At 45.2% G+C, this 17,070-nt stretch overlaps 1 protein-coding gene across 5 annotated transcripts in view; it reads right to left on the bottom strand.

Moving 5' to 3' along the window:
- Window positions 1-1,708: 1,708 nt before the first annotated feature.
- The window catches only part of ABHD16A (abhydrolase domain containing 16A, phospholipase), a 60,889-nt gene continuing 45,527 nt past the window's right edge, over window positions 1,709-17,070 (bottom strand). For 3 of the 5 annotated variants that reach the window (XM_058168224.1, XM_058168227.1, XM_058168226.1), the window contains 7 exons: window positions 12,935-12,998; window positions 10,893-10,949; window positions 10,021-10,083; window positions 8,976-9,052; window positions 7,924-8,022; window positions 4,997-5,043; window positions 1,710-2,047 (listed from right to left, as the gene is read on the bottom strand). In XM_058168224.1, coding sequence (XP_058024207.1) covers window positions 1,964-2,047; window positions 4,997-5,043; window positions 7,924-8,022; window positions 8,976-9,052; window positions 10,021-10,083; window positions 10,893-10,949; window positions 12,935-12,998 — 491 coding nt within the window. In that variant the 3' untranslated portion in view covers window positions 1,710-1,963. Of the gene's footprint in view, window positions 2,048-4,996; window positions 5,044-7,923; window positions 8,023-8,975; window positions 9,053-10,020; window positions 10,084-10,892; window positions 10,950-12,934; window positions 12,999-17,070 lie in introns of all 5 variants that reach the window. The other 2 variants (XM_058168225.1, XM_058168223.1) reach the window with 1 other exon arrangement.

The following is a 17,070-nucleotide window of genomic DNA, read 5'->3' as shown; positions in this document are numbered from 1 at the left end:
CTTACTAAAAATTGCAATTCAGTTCCAAACAATCGGGACACATTAGGAATAAGCCTTTATTTGAAGCTCAAGAAATGAGACCAATGAAATTTTATTCTGGTTGGGGGACTTGAGAGTACACCGCCGAACAGGTAGTCCTTGACTTGCAACCATTCAGTTAGTGACTTTGAAGTTAGCACGATGCTGAGAAAAGTAACTTACGAATGGTCCTTGCGCTAAAGCTGTCACATTTCCTGCACTTAGACTCAGGCACTTAGCAACTGTAAAGCATATATTTTACAATTATTTCAGTGATTTTTTTTTGGGGGGGGGTCATGTGAACGCCATTGATGACTCATCAGGATATTTATTAGCCTTTCTTAAATACTTATTAAGGGATGCGGTGGCTCAGTGGCTAAAGCGCCGAGTTTTTCAATCGAAAGGTCGGCAGTTTAGTGGTTCGAATCCCTAGTGCTGCATAACAGGGTGAGCTTCCATTACTTGTCCCAGCTTCTGCCAACCTAGCAGTTCAAAAGCATGTAAAAAATGCAAGTAGAAAAATAGGGACCAAAACAGGTAACAGCATTCTGTGTGCCTTTGGCCTTTAGTCATGCCGGCCACATAACCACAGAGACGGCTTCGGACAGCGCTGGCTCTTCGGCTTTGAAACGTTCCCTAGTCAGGAACGACTAAGCACATATGTGCGAGGGGAACCTTTACCTTTAAATATTTATCGGTATACTTCCTGCTTACTCTATCCTTGCTTCCTGCACAAACTCTGTTTTTTCAGTTAGTCAGATGCTCTCTCGCCCTTTTTATTTCTAAGCATTTTTCAGGATAGTTAAAAGTATTCAGTATTTGTGTACTGAAATACTCCACTGAGAGCAAACAGCTCATCCAGTGACAGGAGGACCACACACCATAAAAGTCCATTTTATTAGGCTCCTATCAATCAAAAGGTTATTGTTTTTCCAATATAGATCTATGAAGAGGCAGTAAAGATGTCCTATGGCTGAATTTGATTCCTAGAGAGGATGTGATACTTGCATGCTGTCTCCTTGGAAACATCAAGGAAGTGGTAGCCCATTGCCTCCTCATTTTTCCCTCCATCTTAAGTTTCAACTCTGTAATTTCTTGCTCTTCTCCCATCCAGTTTCCAACCCAGACCAAATCCGCTTAACTTCCAACCAGAGGTGGTATTCAGCAAGTTCTGACCAGTTCTGGAGAACCGGTAGCGGAAATTTTGAGTTCAGAGAACCGGCAAATTCCACCTCTGACTGGCCCCGCCCCCATCTATTCTCTGCCTCTCGAGTCCTAGCTGATTGGGAGGAAATGGGGATTTTGCATTAACCTTCTCCTGGAGTGGGGAGAGAATGGGGATTTTGCAGCATCCGTCCCTTGGAGTGGGAATGGAGATTTTACAGTATCCTTCCCCTGGAGTGGGAATGGAGATTTTACAGTATCCTTCCCCTGGAGTAGGGAGGGAATGGAGATTTTACAGTATCCTTCCCCTGGAGTGGGAATGGAGATTTTACAGTATCCTTCCCCTGGAGTGGGAATGGAGATTTTACAGTATCCTTCCCCTGGAGTGGGAAGGAAATGGAGATTTTACAGTATCCTTCCCCTGCAACGCCCACCAAGCCAAATCCACAGAACTGGTAGTAAAATTTTTTGAAACCCACCCCTTCTTACAACACCAGACGAGGTCAGCAGCTCCTGAGAGACCAGAGAGCCAGGAAATATAAAAAATACCATCTTTATTGTGAACCCTGATGACAAGATGTGAGGGTGGGTGGTCAGAGGATCAATATTACAGGGGAAGCAGATTTACAGTGCGGGGGAGAGGGGGGGACGGCACGGTGATGGCCGTTCACGCCTACGCGCGCACGGGCAAGAATGGTGCAGGCGGGAGGACGTCGGAACAAGAAGCCGTGAGTGCAGGAGAAGAATGGGAGGTGGTGACGGTGAGGGTGGTTGGAGGGTGCTATAGGCTCCATGGAAGATGAAATTCTTGGGGTGGAAGTGGAGTGCAATGTGTCGCTTCAAAATTTTGCAGGTGCTTCCGTGCCTGTGGAATGGAAAAACAAAAACAAAATACACCTGTTACCTCAGAGGGGACCCGACTGGTAGCTTCCGGGCCATTCTCTGCTCTCCAAGGCCTGATGAGTGGCCATCTAATTGCCTTATTTTAAGAGGGCCATAAAATAAAGCCATTAGGAGTGGCACAGTGGCCTAGAGGTGGAGCTCTTGCCTCACAATCAGGAGGCTGGCTGCGAGTTCGATCCTAGGTAGAGGCAAGATATTTCTCTCTCTGGGCACAATGAGAATATATCTGCTGAACAAAGCTCAGCATTGGCGACAGGAAGGGCATCTGGCCATTAAACACTCTGCTAGTTCCATTCAGTTTTCTAGGCTCCACCCCGCAAGGGATGATGGTGTTGTTAAAAGACGATGATGATGATAAAATTAAAGCCATTAAATACACTGGAAGAAGTAGCAACAATTGCCACTGTTCTGATGGGCCCAGGAAGTTTTCAGCCAGTTTTTGGGCATAACGCCATCAGGATGAAAATGGGTTGAGCAAACTATGGGGTTAACGTACTAGACTCGAAGAAACAGTCTGTCAGAATTGGGGGAGAATACAGGCAGTTCTTGACTTACAACAGTTCATTTAGTGAACTGAAAAAAAAGTGATTTAGAACCATTTTTCACACTTACAACCGTTGTGGTATCTCCATAGTCACGTGATCAGAACTCAGATGCTTGGCAACTGACTCATATTTATGACGGTTGCAGTGCCCCAGAGTCATGTGATCACCTTTTACGATATTTTGATTAGCGACATCAATGGGGGAGCCAGATTCACATAACAACCGTGTTACTAACTTATCAACTGCAGTGATTCACTTAACAACGATGGCGCTAAAAATCGTAAAATGGGGGCAAGGTTTACTTGACAATTGTCTTGCTTAGCAACCAAAATGTTGGGCTCAATTGTGATTTTAAGTCCGTGACTACCTGTATTCCCTTTTCCTCAGGATAATTCTGGCGTTTTTTGATGGAAGTGCCTCAGAAAACTCTGCTTAAGTTGTTAGCGAGCGTGTGCATGCACAAAATGGAGTTAATCCTAAGGGCATTACAACACTCTTGTGAAACCTACCTGGTTGGACAGGAAAATGGTGAATGAAAGAGAGGTGGATGTGCTAGAACAATGGGCTGTGGGGAGCAGAATATACAGTTGTGGCCAAAATTGTGGAAACCTTTTGGGAAAAGTGTATTTTTGAGGTTTGATGGCTAATAGCACCATTTTTTGGGGGGGAGTTTCAAGATAATCATATTCTAATAGCCAAGACCTTAACCCAATTGAACATCTATGGAGCCGACTACAGAAACTTGTTAATCAGGGGTGACCCAGCAATAAAACTCAGTTAATAGTAATAGAAACAGAGTTGGAAGGGTCCTTGGAGGTCATCTAGTCTAACCCTCTGCTCACGCAGGAGACCAATACTAGGGATTCGAACCGCTGAACTGCCAATCTTTCTGATTGACAAGTTCAGTCTAATAGCCACAGAATTAAAAGACTTGGTTCGCTCCATGGGAAAACGTTGTAAGGCTGTAATTCATCCTAAAGGTTACCCAACTAAGTATTAACTGATACAGTGATAATTTTTGCATATCCCTTTTTTTTCTATGGTGGTAATTTTTGTATGTTTCACTTTTTCTACGTGTGTTGTGTCTGCGCCCCCCGAGCCGGGCCCCCTGCCAGAAAGTGACTCGGAAAGTCAGGGAGAAGGGCCATCAGGACTGTTGTGTCTGCACCCCCCGAGCCGGGCCTGCTGCCAGAAACTGACTTGGACAGTGAGGGGGAAGGGCCGTCAGAACTTACTTCGGGAGCACCGGCTTGCCTGGCTCAGCTCCAGGAGCCAGAGGTAGGCCAGGTGGAAGAGATAACGAGGCCTCCATCCCCTGACTCTTCCCCCCCACCCCAGGCCATGCCTGCAGACCCAGCTGACGGCAATCAGGCTTGGTTTCGTAGGCAGGAGAGGGAACAACAGAAGCAAGGGTGGGAAGTGCTGAGTCATGGAGCCACACCCCACAGGATATAAAAGGCAGCCAGAGCTGCTGTGTCTCTTTGTAATAGGCAAATCCACTGATTAAGAGTTGAAGTTTGTTTCTAGGTGACTCACCAGCGTCGTGGAAGATAACGGAGGCTCTTGGCAGACGCTGGCTATTCTGCTGCCAGAGCTGAGTGACGGCTAATTAAGCCATCATTCGGACGGAAGCGAGGGAGGACAGAACAAGGACTTATCTCTGGAGCACCGGCTTCCCTGGCTCAGCTCCAGGAGCCAGAGGCAAGCCAGGTGGAGGAGATAATGAGGCCTTCGTTCCCTGACTCTTTCCCTCCCCAGGCCACGCCTCCTGACCCAGCTGATGGCAATCAGGCCTGGCTGGACCCTACGTTTCGTAGACAGGAGAGGCGGGAACAACAGAAGCAGGGGTGGGGCAGGCCTAGGAAGTGCTGAGTCATGGAGCCACACCCCACAGGATATAAAAGCAGCAAGGGCTGCTATACCACTTCATGGCGAGCAAATCAACTGCTTAGAGGGAGAGAACTAGAGCTGAAGTCCTGTTTGTTCCTGGTTTCCTGGCTGACTCACTGGCACCAAGAGAGATAACAGAGACACTTGACAGACACTCGCTAGTTTGCTGTCAGAATTGATAGTTGCCGGCTAATTAAGTCATCGCTCATGTCTCCCGGACTGAGGAGAGGGACAGAACAACGTGTTTCACTTTCCTTCTTTATACTGTAACTGCTATTCTAATAGCAAATCCTTCCTAAAAGTTATTGCATTACATTCTTGATAAAATTATCTTTCCATTGATATATAATTTTATGGTACTACTCCCCCCCCCCAAAAAAAGTGGTGTTATTAGCTAGTTTTAGAAAATACACTTTACCCAAAGGTTTCCACAATTTTGGCCACTACTGTATGGGTGCAAGGCTAGGAGGACTCACCAGGAATAGTGCAAGTTGTCGTCTCCCGTCTAGGGTCATGTCTTCACCTGGTTTGAAAAAATAATGAGGCGGGTTGAGAAGGTTCTAACAGGGAAGCAAGGTGCAACAGAACCTCTGTTCAATCAGTTTGGATTTAAAAATGCTGATTAAAGCTCCCATCCTTCTGGCCAAGTTGGCGGCCTATGTTGGCACAAAAATGGAAGGACGCTTCGATCCCCACCATGGACGAATGAATGGCTGCAAAAGCTGATGGGAGTTAGCAGAGACGGGTAAATCGGACGCTTTGATCAAGGGAAAAAAAAACCACAAGTACTTTTGTTTCTACTTGGAAACCGTTTCTGTGCTTGAGGTGGGCGGGGAAAAAAAAAAAAGAAACTTTGGTTTTCGGTTTTCCCGATTAGATTTGTTGTTATAAAAAATGGCTAGTTTGTACTATTATGTAAAAGTAAAAAGTTGAGGTTTGATGTTGATGCTTTATTCTACTGCACCAAAAGGAGTCGGACGTCAATGCCATTTTTCCCCTCCCCCCCTCCTTTTCTACATTTCTCCCTTCCCCTCCCATTATGGAGAGGGTGCGCAATCTGGGGGTTCTTCTGGATGGACGGTTGTCTTTTGAAGATCACTTGGCGACCGTCTCCAGGAGAGCTTTTTACCAGGTTTGCCTGGTCCGCCAGTTGCGCCCCTTTCTAGACCGGGATGCCTTATGCACGGTCACTCACGCCCTCGTCACTTCTCGCCTGGACTACTGTAACGCTCTCTACATGGGGCTCCCCTTGAGGTGCACCCGGAGACTTCAGTTAGTTCAGAATGCAGCCGCGCGGGTGATAGAGGGAGCCACTGGTGGCTCCCATATAACACCGATCCTGTGCAGGCTGCACTGGCTACCTGTGGTTTTCCGAGTGCACTTCAAGGTGTTGGTTACCACCTTTAAAGCGCTCCATGGCATAGGACCGGGATATCTTCGGGACCGCCTTCTGTTACCACATGCCTCCCACTGGCCGGTACGCTCCCATAGAGAGGGTCTCCTCAGGGTGCCGTCAGCCAAACAGTGTAGGCTGGCGACCCCCAGGGGGAGAGCCTTCTCTGTGGGGGCACCTACCCTCTGGAATGAGCTTCCCCCAGGACTTCGACAACTTCCTGACCTCCGGACCTTTCGCCGCGAGCTTAAAACATATCTATTCTTTTGAGCAGGACTGTCTTAATAGGGTTTTTAAATATGGATTTTATTGGGGTTTATTTTATATTTTGTATTGTATTTTAAATTTAGGCTTTATTGAATAAGTTTTTTTAAATAGTGTTTTTATTGTAATGTATTGTATTATTTTTATCTGCCTGTTCACCGCCCTGAGTCCTTCGGGAGAAGGGCGGTATAAAAATTAAATTATTATTATTATTATTATTATTATTATTATTATTATTATTATTATTATTATTATTATTATTATTATTATTATTATTATTATTATTATTATTATTATTATATTTCCTACTATTTGCTTTTGTATTTTGTATTATACACACTAATAAAAATCGTAAAATAAAAGTTCAAGTTGCTGGCCATCGATGCCCAGAAAAATGGTAGAACTTGGATCACAACATCATAGCCACCAATGTGACTTTGATCATAGCCACATCATAGCTAATAATAACTCGACTCTTGATCACACTCTGCGGACGTCCTGTCTGCCTACCCAAGTTAGCCAAACTGCTTTTATTGCCACCTCTCCTGTGTTCCTAAGAAGTCCAATGAGAGTTGAGGAATGCTAAACCCTGTTGCAGGGGGTCACTTCTAAGATACAATATGGTACAGTCAAGCTTTCCCTTTTTCTTGCTGACGGGACATATCCCACCAATCAGATGATAGTTCCTCCTCTTCCGTTCTTCCCATTAGCTGTTCTGGTTTGGAATGCGGTCATCATTATTGGTCTACTCAATGTAGTTGTGGGAGGGCAACTTATCACTACTGTGTTTCCCTGAAGATAAGACCCTGTCTTATATTTTTTTGAACCCTGAAATAAGCACTTGGCCTTATTTTTGGGGAGATCTTATTATTTTGGGGCACGTGGAGCAAGACGGGGCTCCTCTTGCCGTCCTACCTGATTTCCAGCTCTGTCTCCCTAACCAGAGGAAAGGGCGGGGACCAGCAGCTTTTGCTGTTGTTAGTTGCTAAGTCGTGTCCGACCCATCGTGACCCCATGGACAACGTTCCTCCAGGCCTTCCTGTCCTCTACCATCCTCTAGAGTCCATTTAAGCTCACGCCTACTGCTTCAGTGATCCATCCAGCCACCTCATTCTCTGTTGTCCCATTCTTCTTTTGCCCTCAATCCTTCCCAGCATTAGGCTCTTCTCCAGTGAGTTCTTCTTTCTCATTAGGTGGCCAAAGTATTTGAGTTTCATCTTCAGGGTCTGGCCTTCTAAAGAGCAGTCAGGGTTGATCTCACCTAGGACTGACCGGTTTGATCGCCTTGCAGTCCAAGGGACTTCCAGGAGTCTTCTCCAGCACCAGAGTTCAAAGGCCTCAATTCCTTGGCGCTCAGCCTTTCTTACGGTCCAATCTTCACAGCCATACATTGCAACTGGGAAAACCAGCTGCACATGCATTTAAATATTTTTACGGAGGGCTTATTTTCTGGGTGGACTTAGTTTCTGGGGCGGGGGCTTATTTTAGCGCATGCGCTCAAAAGCCCGATTGAGTTTATTATCCGGGGAGGTCTTATTTTCAGGGAAACAGACTAGCTAATTCCCATAAGCCAGTAAGCCAGGCCAACATTATTGGGACAATCTTTCCTGTCTTCAAATTTCAACCTGGATCGCACATTCTTAAGATTTTCTCCAACCGAGAAACACGATTGACTTGTGGCAATTCCACGAGCCGGTTTCCTGCCATGCAGTTTTCTGCTCTACGTGCTTCTCGCATTGGACTCACCGACAGACCACGGAAACTCATCACCTTCTTCGGCTTGGTACGACTTCAGTACAGACAGACACCAGTCATCTTCTACTTCATAGCGGCTATACATAGAGGCTGCAATGACAAGGAGCTGGTGTGAGTAGAGCCCTCTGGCTTGAATGGCAGGGAGATGCAAAGGTGGGCACTGCTCTGATTGCAGGTGTTTTCTTTCTCTCTCCCTCTCTTCTTTCCCCCTTTCTTTTCTTCCTTTCCCCCTTTCTTTCCTTTTCCTTCTTCCCTTCTTCCTTTCCCTCCCTTCTCCTTTGCTTCCCTCCCCCCTCCCTCATCCATCCATCCATCCATCCACTCACCCACCCACCTATCCCACACGAAGTGACTCTGGGCAGCATACAATAAAACCAAGCATCAACACATTCTATTGAGCTGCATCTGAATCAGTGGTGAAATCCAATTTTTTTTACTACTGGTTTTGTGGGCATAGCTTGGTGGCTGTGGTGTAGCTTGGTAGGCATGGCAGGGGAAGGATACTGCAAAATCTCCATTCCCACCCCACTCCAAGGGAAGGCTATTGCAAAATCTCCATTCCCACCCCACTCCAGGGGAAGGATACTGCAAAATCCCCATTTCCAACCCACTCTGAGGCCAGCCAGAGGAGGCATTTGCCGGTTCCTCCGAACTGCTTAAAATTTCTGCTGCTACCAGTTCTCCAGAACCTGTCAGAACCTGCTGGATTTCACCCCTGATCTGGATCTATTTTGGAAAGAGCTCTTGCAGTTCTTGCGCATGCATTTGAAGACTTTAGAGCCTTTAGAATCAGAGCAACATTCCTGATTTAATTTCACCATCCATCTTTGGGACAGATCTTGATTAAATGCATCTGACATTTCTGAGCCTTTCTGTTGAGTAATCAATGCCTCTTTCCCGAAACTGTCTAGCATTGGGACCAAGAATTGCTTCACAGGGTGGTTAATATGAATCATCCAAACTCACAACAGTTCTGGCACCTGTCAAGACAAACCTCAGCATGTCATCTATCTGGGGTTAGGTTTAGGATTCAACCACGTTACCTTCTTCCATGGGTGTAGAAGCTTTCAGCCATTCTCGGACGATTCTGATGCCTTCTTCAGTCATGATTCTGGGATACCTAGGACAGATAGCACTTGTTGAGAAAGAATCCCATCTGTTCTGACTTAGGCTTCCTGAGTCAGTATAACACACGAGTTAGTCCCAAAAACCTCTTTTATTGCAACAGCTGTGAATTCTGTTCGTTCACAGGTGAGTCCCAAATAGTTGTAAAGAGTCCTTCGGGATAAAGATGATAATTCACCCCCTTTTATCTCCCTTGACACGCTGCCAAAGACCTAATTGGCAAAGCCACAGGGAGTCCAGAATCAAACAGAGTTTCAGATTTTAAACTGAACAGAATTAACAGTGCTGCTTCCTGAAAAGGCCCACCTGCCTTTGCTCCTCTTTTAAGTCTTATGGGAGGGGCCAATCATCTCCAAGCCTTACTCCCAAGTTGTCCCTTTTGTTTTAACTGTACTTGCCTTCTGGCAGCTCTGCGCATGGGTGCACTGGGAACAGGCTCCCTCTGTTCCTCTGCCTAGCTGAAGTCTGACTCTGGAGGCTCCGGAGGCAGCACGTACCTCCCAGATGGCCCTTTCTCTGCCTCCGATGCAGAGCTCTCATCCGAGCCTTCCCCAGACTCCAGGACTGGCCCATGGTCCACCCCAACCTCCTCACTGTCCAACTCTGCTGCCAGCTCTGCAGGCCGCCAGCGGACCACAACACCATTAGCTTCCATCACCCCAGACAAAATATCTATTTATAAGCCTTTCACCAAAGTGGTCAGCTAGTATGTTCAGTTTTACAAAAACCTACATTTGTGGCCTCTGGATTCTCTGCCCTCAAAAACTGAATTTTAGCGGCATTCGTACTAAAAATGGACAATATATTTTCCTGACATATTGAGGTGGAAAACCCACAAAAGCGAGGCTATAACTGAAAACTGATTCTGCTAGGAAAAATCTGGCAGAGGAAATTTAACATAACCAGAGTTAAAATTGGAAAGGTTCAGCTCTCTATCTAACCGCAGCTATAATATTGATTTACCTGTGCTGCAATAATTTCAGCAGTAAGTCATTCCCTCTGTTAGACATTATATCTTCAGGAACCCTAGAAGGTCAGAAAAAACGAAGAGTTAATGCCATGGCAAATGAGAGACACATGGTGTCAAACCTGAAGCTGACCTGAGTGAAGCCATTTTTGACAGCTTCAGTTTTGCCACACTGGAGCTGAGGGATAGGGAGGGAAGATTTGAGACAGAGGGGATTCTGTAGCCAAAACAAAGTATTTTCTCTTGGGAACCAAGGACATTCTCATTCCTGGTTGGAGGAAGTGATGCTACCCGGTTGCCAGAGTGTACCATGATTGGACCATATGACTGATCGTTTTGAGAAAATAGAAAAACTTTTACTTTTAATTAGGGAGTCTTCAGAGTTGGTTTTCACCAGATCTGTGACAATATGACATTTCCAATACAGCTATTCCAGGGGTAAAATGCTACCAGTTCGGGCGAACTAGTAGCAGTGGGTGGTTCGGAGAACTAGTAGCGGCAGCAGCGTGAGGCTCTGCCCACCCATCCGGACATCGTTACTTCCTAGTTTTAAACAGGAAGTAACCTGTTTTTTACCCTCTGCACATGCGCAGGCTTTGCGCATGTGCAGAGGGTCCAAAATCCCAAATCTAAAATCGCATGTGATGCATGCGTGCACTACTGAACCAGTAGGGAAAGTAAGTAGATTTCACCCCTGAGCTATTCTTTGAGGAATCTGCTGGCCTTGGAGTTTCACTTGATATGGATTTATTACCTGGAACCCTGACTACATGGATCTTCTCTACTCTAAAGGACAAATATGACATGAAAGCTACATTTATTTACTGCCTGAACCAAATTGGAAAGGCGGAGTTGCTACTTTACTCACGTGGTGGTGATGATCTCATCTTTGGTTCTGCGAACCAGCAACACGGGACCCTGATACCTGAAGAGGACACCACAGGGAGACTTGGTTAATATGGAGGCAAGCCAGGACGTTTCATCTAAGCTTGCTACAAACACTGTTCTACAACTACCACATTTGTGTCAGGAGCAGCTACCAAGGCACTTCTGGGTTGAAAGGATTAGCCGGAGACATCACCGTTGCCCAGGGGACACCCGAGAGGGCTCTTTTCTTGTCCCTTTTCTTGTTGCATATTAGTGACATTTCACACTGTTCAAAGCAAGCAGCTTTAATTTCCAACTAGCCTGCTTGAAAATTGATAAGTTCTATGCTTCAGACAAAATGGAGAATTACCTGTTTTATTTTAGCATACTTGGAAGGGAAGAGCAAAGGGACTATTATTAAGAGCCGTAATGGCGCAGTGGTTAGAATGCAGTATTTCAGGCTGACTCTGCCAACTGCCAGCAGTTTGATCCTGACTAGATCAAGGTTGACTCATCCTTCCGAGGTCGGTAAAATGAAGACACAGATTGTTGAGGGTAATATGCTGACTTTGTTAACCGCTTAGAGAGGGCTGTAAAGCACTGTGAAGCGGTATATAAGTCTAAGTGCCATTGCGATATAGGGGGTTCTGCAAAATATAGGTAGTCCTCGAATTTCAATTGCTAAGTGAGACATTTGTTAAGTGAGCTGTTCCCCATTTTATGACCTTTCTTGGTACAGTCGGTAAGTGAATCACTGCAATCAGTAAGTTAGTAACCCGGTTGTTAAGTGACTCTGGCTTCCCCATTGACTTTGCTTGTCAGAAGGGCGCAGAAGGTGATCACATGACCTTGGGGCACAGCAACGGTCATAAATACAAACCAGTTGTGAAGCATTTGAATTTTGATCACATGATGATGGGGGATGCTGCAAAGGTCATAAGTGTGAAAAATGGTCATAAATCACATTTTCCAGTGCCGCTGTAACTTTGAACGGTCACTAAATGAACTATTTTAAGTCGATGACTTCCTGTATTTTGCTTCAAAAGGTTTCAAGCAGGGAGTTTCAGGGGGAAAACTCGCCCGCTTGCAATAACAGTGAAGGTCAGAAGCTGAAATGTCAAAAAGGAGAAAAGAAGTAGGAAGAACTTTCCATGTTAAGAAGTGCTGAACTGCTTAATTCTGCATTCTCCATAGAACCCACTATAGAAAGTCTCTCTGTGCCTGGCATCTTCTAGAATCAGGGGTGGAGAACCATGGCCCTTTTGTGATTTGTGGTGTCAACTTCAAATCGAACCCGGCAGAAGCCATTTTTCTATTCCTCAGCTGCCACAGAGAGTGGAGAGGGGAAGGAGGATGAAAGGTCTTGCTAGACAAAACACACACTTTTCTCGTGGGAACCAAGGTTATCTCCACAGGTGGAGATGAGGTGGTGTGCCTGGAGAGCCCGCCAATTAACCTAACTGGCCAACGTGTGACTTTTGGGGAGGGAGTTATTTCCTATTATAATTACATTGAAACTGTGGGAAACATTTAGAGTTGGTTTTGCATTTGATTGTGACGATATGATGTATCCAATAAAGAAGTTCTTTGAGGAAGACTTTAGCCTCAGAGTTCTGATTTGCTTGGGTTCCTTAGTCAGAACCTTGACATGTGGATTGCAGCTCCGAGAATTCCTGAGCCAGCCATGGAATGGCTCAGGAATTCTGGGAGTTGAAATCCACAAGTCATTAAAGGGCCATGGTTCCCCACTCCTGTTCTAGATGTAGATTCCAGAGCTGAATCTTTGAGATGATGAAATTAATGGACATTTCCTTGGCTAATCTTCATTTCCATTTGCCGCTGATAAGCAACAAACAAAATGCTATAATGGGTTAAAACAAAGAAGGGGAAATCTGCTTCTGGCCAGATCTTTTGGGCTATCTGGCCACTGGTCATGTGGAGTGGTAGTTGATTTTAAAAATTAGCCAGAAAAGGGTTGGCATGATCCAACATTTTTTTGACAATGGCTTTGCTCCATGGTGTTTTGTCCTCTGAGTTGCCTACTTGCAGAGTTGTTCCGCATTGTTCAGGTTTAAGTGCTGTCTCACTGTCCGGGTGACCAAGCTTCCTGTGGAACAAAGAGGAGAACATTACATTACCTTTCTGCCCAGCAAATAAGTCTCTAACCCAAACCAACTTCACTTTGTTATCCATGGCCTCTAACTAATCAGTTTAACCATTTTCAAATAACGGGTTTTGTTAAGGATCTCGCAAACAAGGGATGTAAAAGCTTTTACATAATGCTTTTCACAATGCAGTCTGTACACAGCCCATTAGTGCAGGTAGTCCTCCACTTAAAACTGTTCGTTTAGCGACCATTCAAAGGTACAACGGCACTGGAAAATGTGACTTGTGACCGTTTTTCACACTTATGACCTTTGCAGCATCCCCATGATCATGTAATCAAAATTCAAATGCTTCACAACTGGTTTGTATTAGGTCAGGTGATCAACTTTTGCGACCGTCTGACAAGCAAAGTCAATGGGGAAGCCAGATCACTTAATAACCAGATTACTAACTTACTGATTACAGTGATTCACTTAACAACTGAGGCAAGAAAGATCATAAAATGGGGCAAAACTCACTTAACAAATGTCTCATTTAGCAACAGAAATTTTGGGCTCAATCGTGGTTGTAATTCGAGGACTACCTGTATTTTGCAGAACTCCCTATACAGCAATAGCACTTAGACCAGGGGTCTCCAACCTTGACAACTTTAAGCCTGGTGGACTTCAACTCCCAGAATTCCTCAGAATTCCCCAGAACTCCCAGAAACCCTGTCCTCCAGGGTTAAAATTGCCAAGGTTGGAGACCCCTGACTTAGACTTTACATACCACTTCACAGTGCTTCACAGCCCTCTCTCCCTAAGCGGTTTACAGAGTTAGCCTATTGCCCCCAACAATCTGGGTCCCTCATTTTACCCACCTCGGAAGAATGGAAGACTTGAGTCAACTTTGAGTTGGTCAGGATCGAACTCCTGGCAGTCAGTAGTTAGCCTGCAATACTGCATTCTAACTACTGTGCCATTATGGCTCTTAATATAATCTCTTTGCTCTTCCCTTCCAAATATGCTAAATTAATTTTTCACAGGATGACCTCTGCGGCATCCCCAGGATCACGTGATCAAAAGTCAGACGCTTGGCAACTGGTTCATACTTATGACTTTTGCGACCTTCTGACAAGCAAAGTCAATGGGGAAGCCAGAGTCACTTAACAACCCGGTTATTAACTTATCAACTGCAGTGATTCACTTAACAACTGAGGTCTTAAAATGGGGCAAGACTCACTTAAAAAATGTCTCACCTAACCACAGAAACTTTGGGGCTCAATTGTGATCGTTAAGTTGAGGACTACCTGTATTAAGACATGGGTGCAAATACAGCTAGTCCTTGACTTACAGCCACAACTGGGACGAGAACTTCCATTGCTAAGCAACGAGATTGTGAAGTGAGTCGTTCCCTATTTTACAACCTTTTTGCCACGGTCGTGAAGTGAATCACATGGTGGCTTGGTGAACTTGGCTTCCCCAATAGACTACTTGTTGGAAGCCGGCTGGGAAGGTCACAAATGGCAATCGCACGACACACTGCAACTGTCGTAAGTAGATGCAGATTATTATAAACACCTGGATTATTGATCAGGTGATCGTAGGGATGCTGTGACGGTCGAAAGTGTGAGGATTTGTTTATTTGAATGGATTGATTCATTCGTTTCTTATAGCTGCACAACTCAGCAAAGTGATTCTGGGGGCAGCTTAAAATTCTAACATTGGTTGTAAGTCACTTTTTCAGTGCCGTGGTTACCTTTGAATGGTCACTAAACAAACGGCTGTAAGTTGAGGACTACCTCCATGAAGGATAACCCTAATTATACTATCCCCGCATGAAAGATGTCAACATTCAATAGAAGAGCGCATAAATTATAGCTAGGTAGAATCCCTAGTGCTGCCGTGTAACGGGGTGAGCTCCTGTTACTTGTCCCAGCTTCTGCCAACCTAGCAGTTTCGAAAGCACGTAAAAATGCAAGTAGAAAAAATAGGGACCACCTTTGGTGGGAAGGTAACAGCGTTCCGTGCGCCTTTGGCGTTGAGTCATGCCGGCCACATGACCACGGAGACGTCTTCGGACAGCTCTGGGTCTTCGGCTTTGAAACGGAGATGAGCACCGCCCCCTAGAGTCGGCAATGACTAGCACATATGTGCGAGAGGAACCTTTACCTTTATCTTTTAGCCTCTGGTCCAAACCCTGACACCACTAGCTAAAACAACTGTAGGTGAAACACTTAAGAGATCTAGTAAGATTTCTCTCCTTAACCCAAGATGGCATGCCCTGCACCCTGTCCTCCACCGATCTAATCTGTGCAAACGCCACCCTGTAAATCTGGCTGGGGCTGGGCTAAGAGTGAGGAATGGCCCAAAGCCATCCAGTGACTTTCTGTAAGTAAGAGCAGACATCAACCTTCTGATTCAATCAATCAGAATAGAGCTTAGAAGGGATCTTGGAGGTCTTCTACTCCAGCTCCCTGCTAAAGCAGGAGACCCTTCCATTTCAGACAGGTGGACTGTCCATCTTTAAAAAAAAAAAAAAAAAAAAGCAACAACCCTCCAGTAATGAAGCCCCTGCAACTTCTGAAGTCAAGCTGTTCCACTGGTTAATTGTTGTCACTGTTAGGAAGTTTCTCCTTAATTCCAGGTTGCTGCTGTCCTTATTTTCCATCCATGGTCTCTTGTTTTGCCTTCTGGTGCTTTGGAAAATAGGTTGTCCCTCCTCTTCTTTGCGGCAGCCCCTCAAATACTGGAACACTGCTATCATTGCCATCCCTAGTCCATCTTTTCTCTAGACTGGCCATACCCAATTCCTGCAACCGTTCTTCACATGTTTTTGTCTCCAGGTCTTTAATCATCTTAGTTGCTCTTCTTTGCAACTTTTTCCAAAGTCTCAACATCTTTTTTGTAATGCGGTGACCAAAACTGGATTCAGTATTCCAGGTGTGGCCTTACTAAGGCTTTACAAAGCGGTTCTAATACTTCACGTGATTTTGATTCTATGCCTCTGTTTAAATGACCAAGGATTGTATCAGCTTTTTTTGGCTGCTGCTGTACACTGCAGGCTCGTGCTCAAGCGATTATCCACTAGGATTCCAAGATCCCTCTCACAGTTGCTGTGTTTGAGCCAGACTTCTCCTAATCTGTACTTGCACCTTTGGTTTTTCCTGCCTAGGTGTAAAATCTTGCTTTTCTCCACATTAAATTTTTTTTTTTTGTTTACATTTATACCCCGCCCTTCTCCAAAGACTCAGGGCGGCTTACAGTGTATAAGGCAATAGAAAATTTCATGTCTCCTTGGTTCTTATCCCATTGCCTGCACCACTACTACATCACAATGACTCTCTTGGCACTTTGTATACAGAGCACGGAAGGAGGCAGAACAATCTGTGAAAAATAAAGGGTGTTATCTGTCTTCCAGCAAGTTCTTTTTAATTCAGCGGGCCTTTATCTCTAAATGAACATGCTGTCAACCCTGAAGCTGACCTGACTGGAGCCATCTTGGAGCTTCAGTGTTGCCACACTGGAGCTGAGGGATAAGGGAGGGGAGATTTGAGATAGTTGGGACTTTGTAGGCAAAATAAAATACTTTCTCTTGGGAACCAAGGACATTCTCACTTTAAGATTTTGGTTACCACCTTTAAAGTGCTCCATGGCTTAGGGACCGGGTACTTACGGGACCGCCTGCTGTTACCTTATGCCTCCCACCGACCCGTACGCTCACACAGAGAGGGTCTTCTCAGGGTGCCGTCAGCCAGACAATGTCGGCTGGCGGCCCCCAGGGGCAGGGCCTTCTCTGTGGGAGCTCCTACGCTTTGGAACGAACTTCCCCCTGGTTTACGTCAAGTGCCTAATCTTCGGACTTTTCGCCATGAGCTGAAAACACATCTATTTATTCAAGCGGGACTGGCCTAATTAAATTTTAATCAGGGGTTATTTATATTTTTAGGGTTTTTTAAACTATTTTAAATGTTTTAAATTTTTTTTTTAATTTTTGGCCATTTTGTAATATGTTTGTTTTAGTCTTGTTTTAATTTATATATTGCGCTTTTTATTTGGCTGTACACCGCCCTGAGTCCTTCGGGAGAAGGGCGG

This window comes from Ahaetulla prasina, chromosome 2, assembly GCF_028640845.1.
Source record: "Ahaetulla prasina isolate Xishuangbanna chromosome 2, ASM2864084v1, whole genome shotgun sequence".
Classification (NCBI taxonomy): domain Eukaryota; kingdom Metazoa; phylum Chordata; class Lepidosauria; order Squamata; family Colubridae; genus Ahaetulla; species Ahaetulla prasina.
The sequence above is the reverse complement of the archived record's forward strand: the minus strand, read 5'-3'. Positions and strand labels throughout refer to the sequence as shown.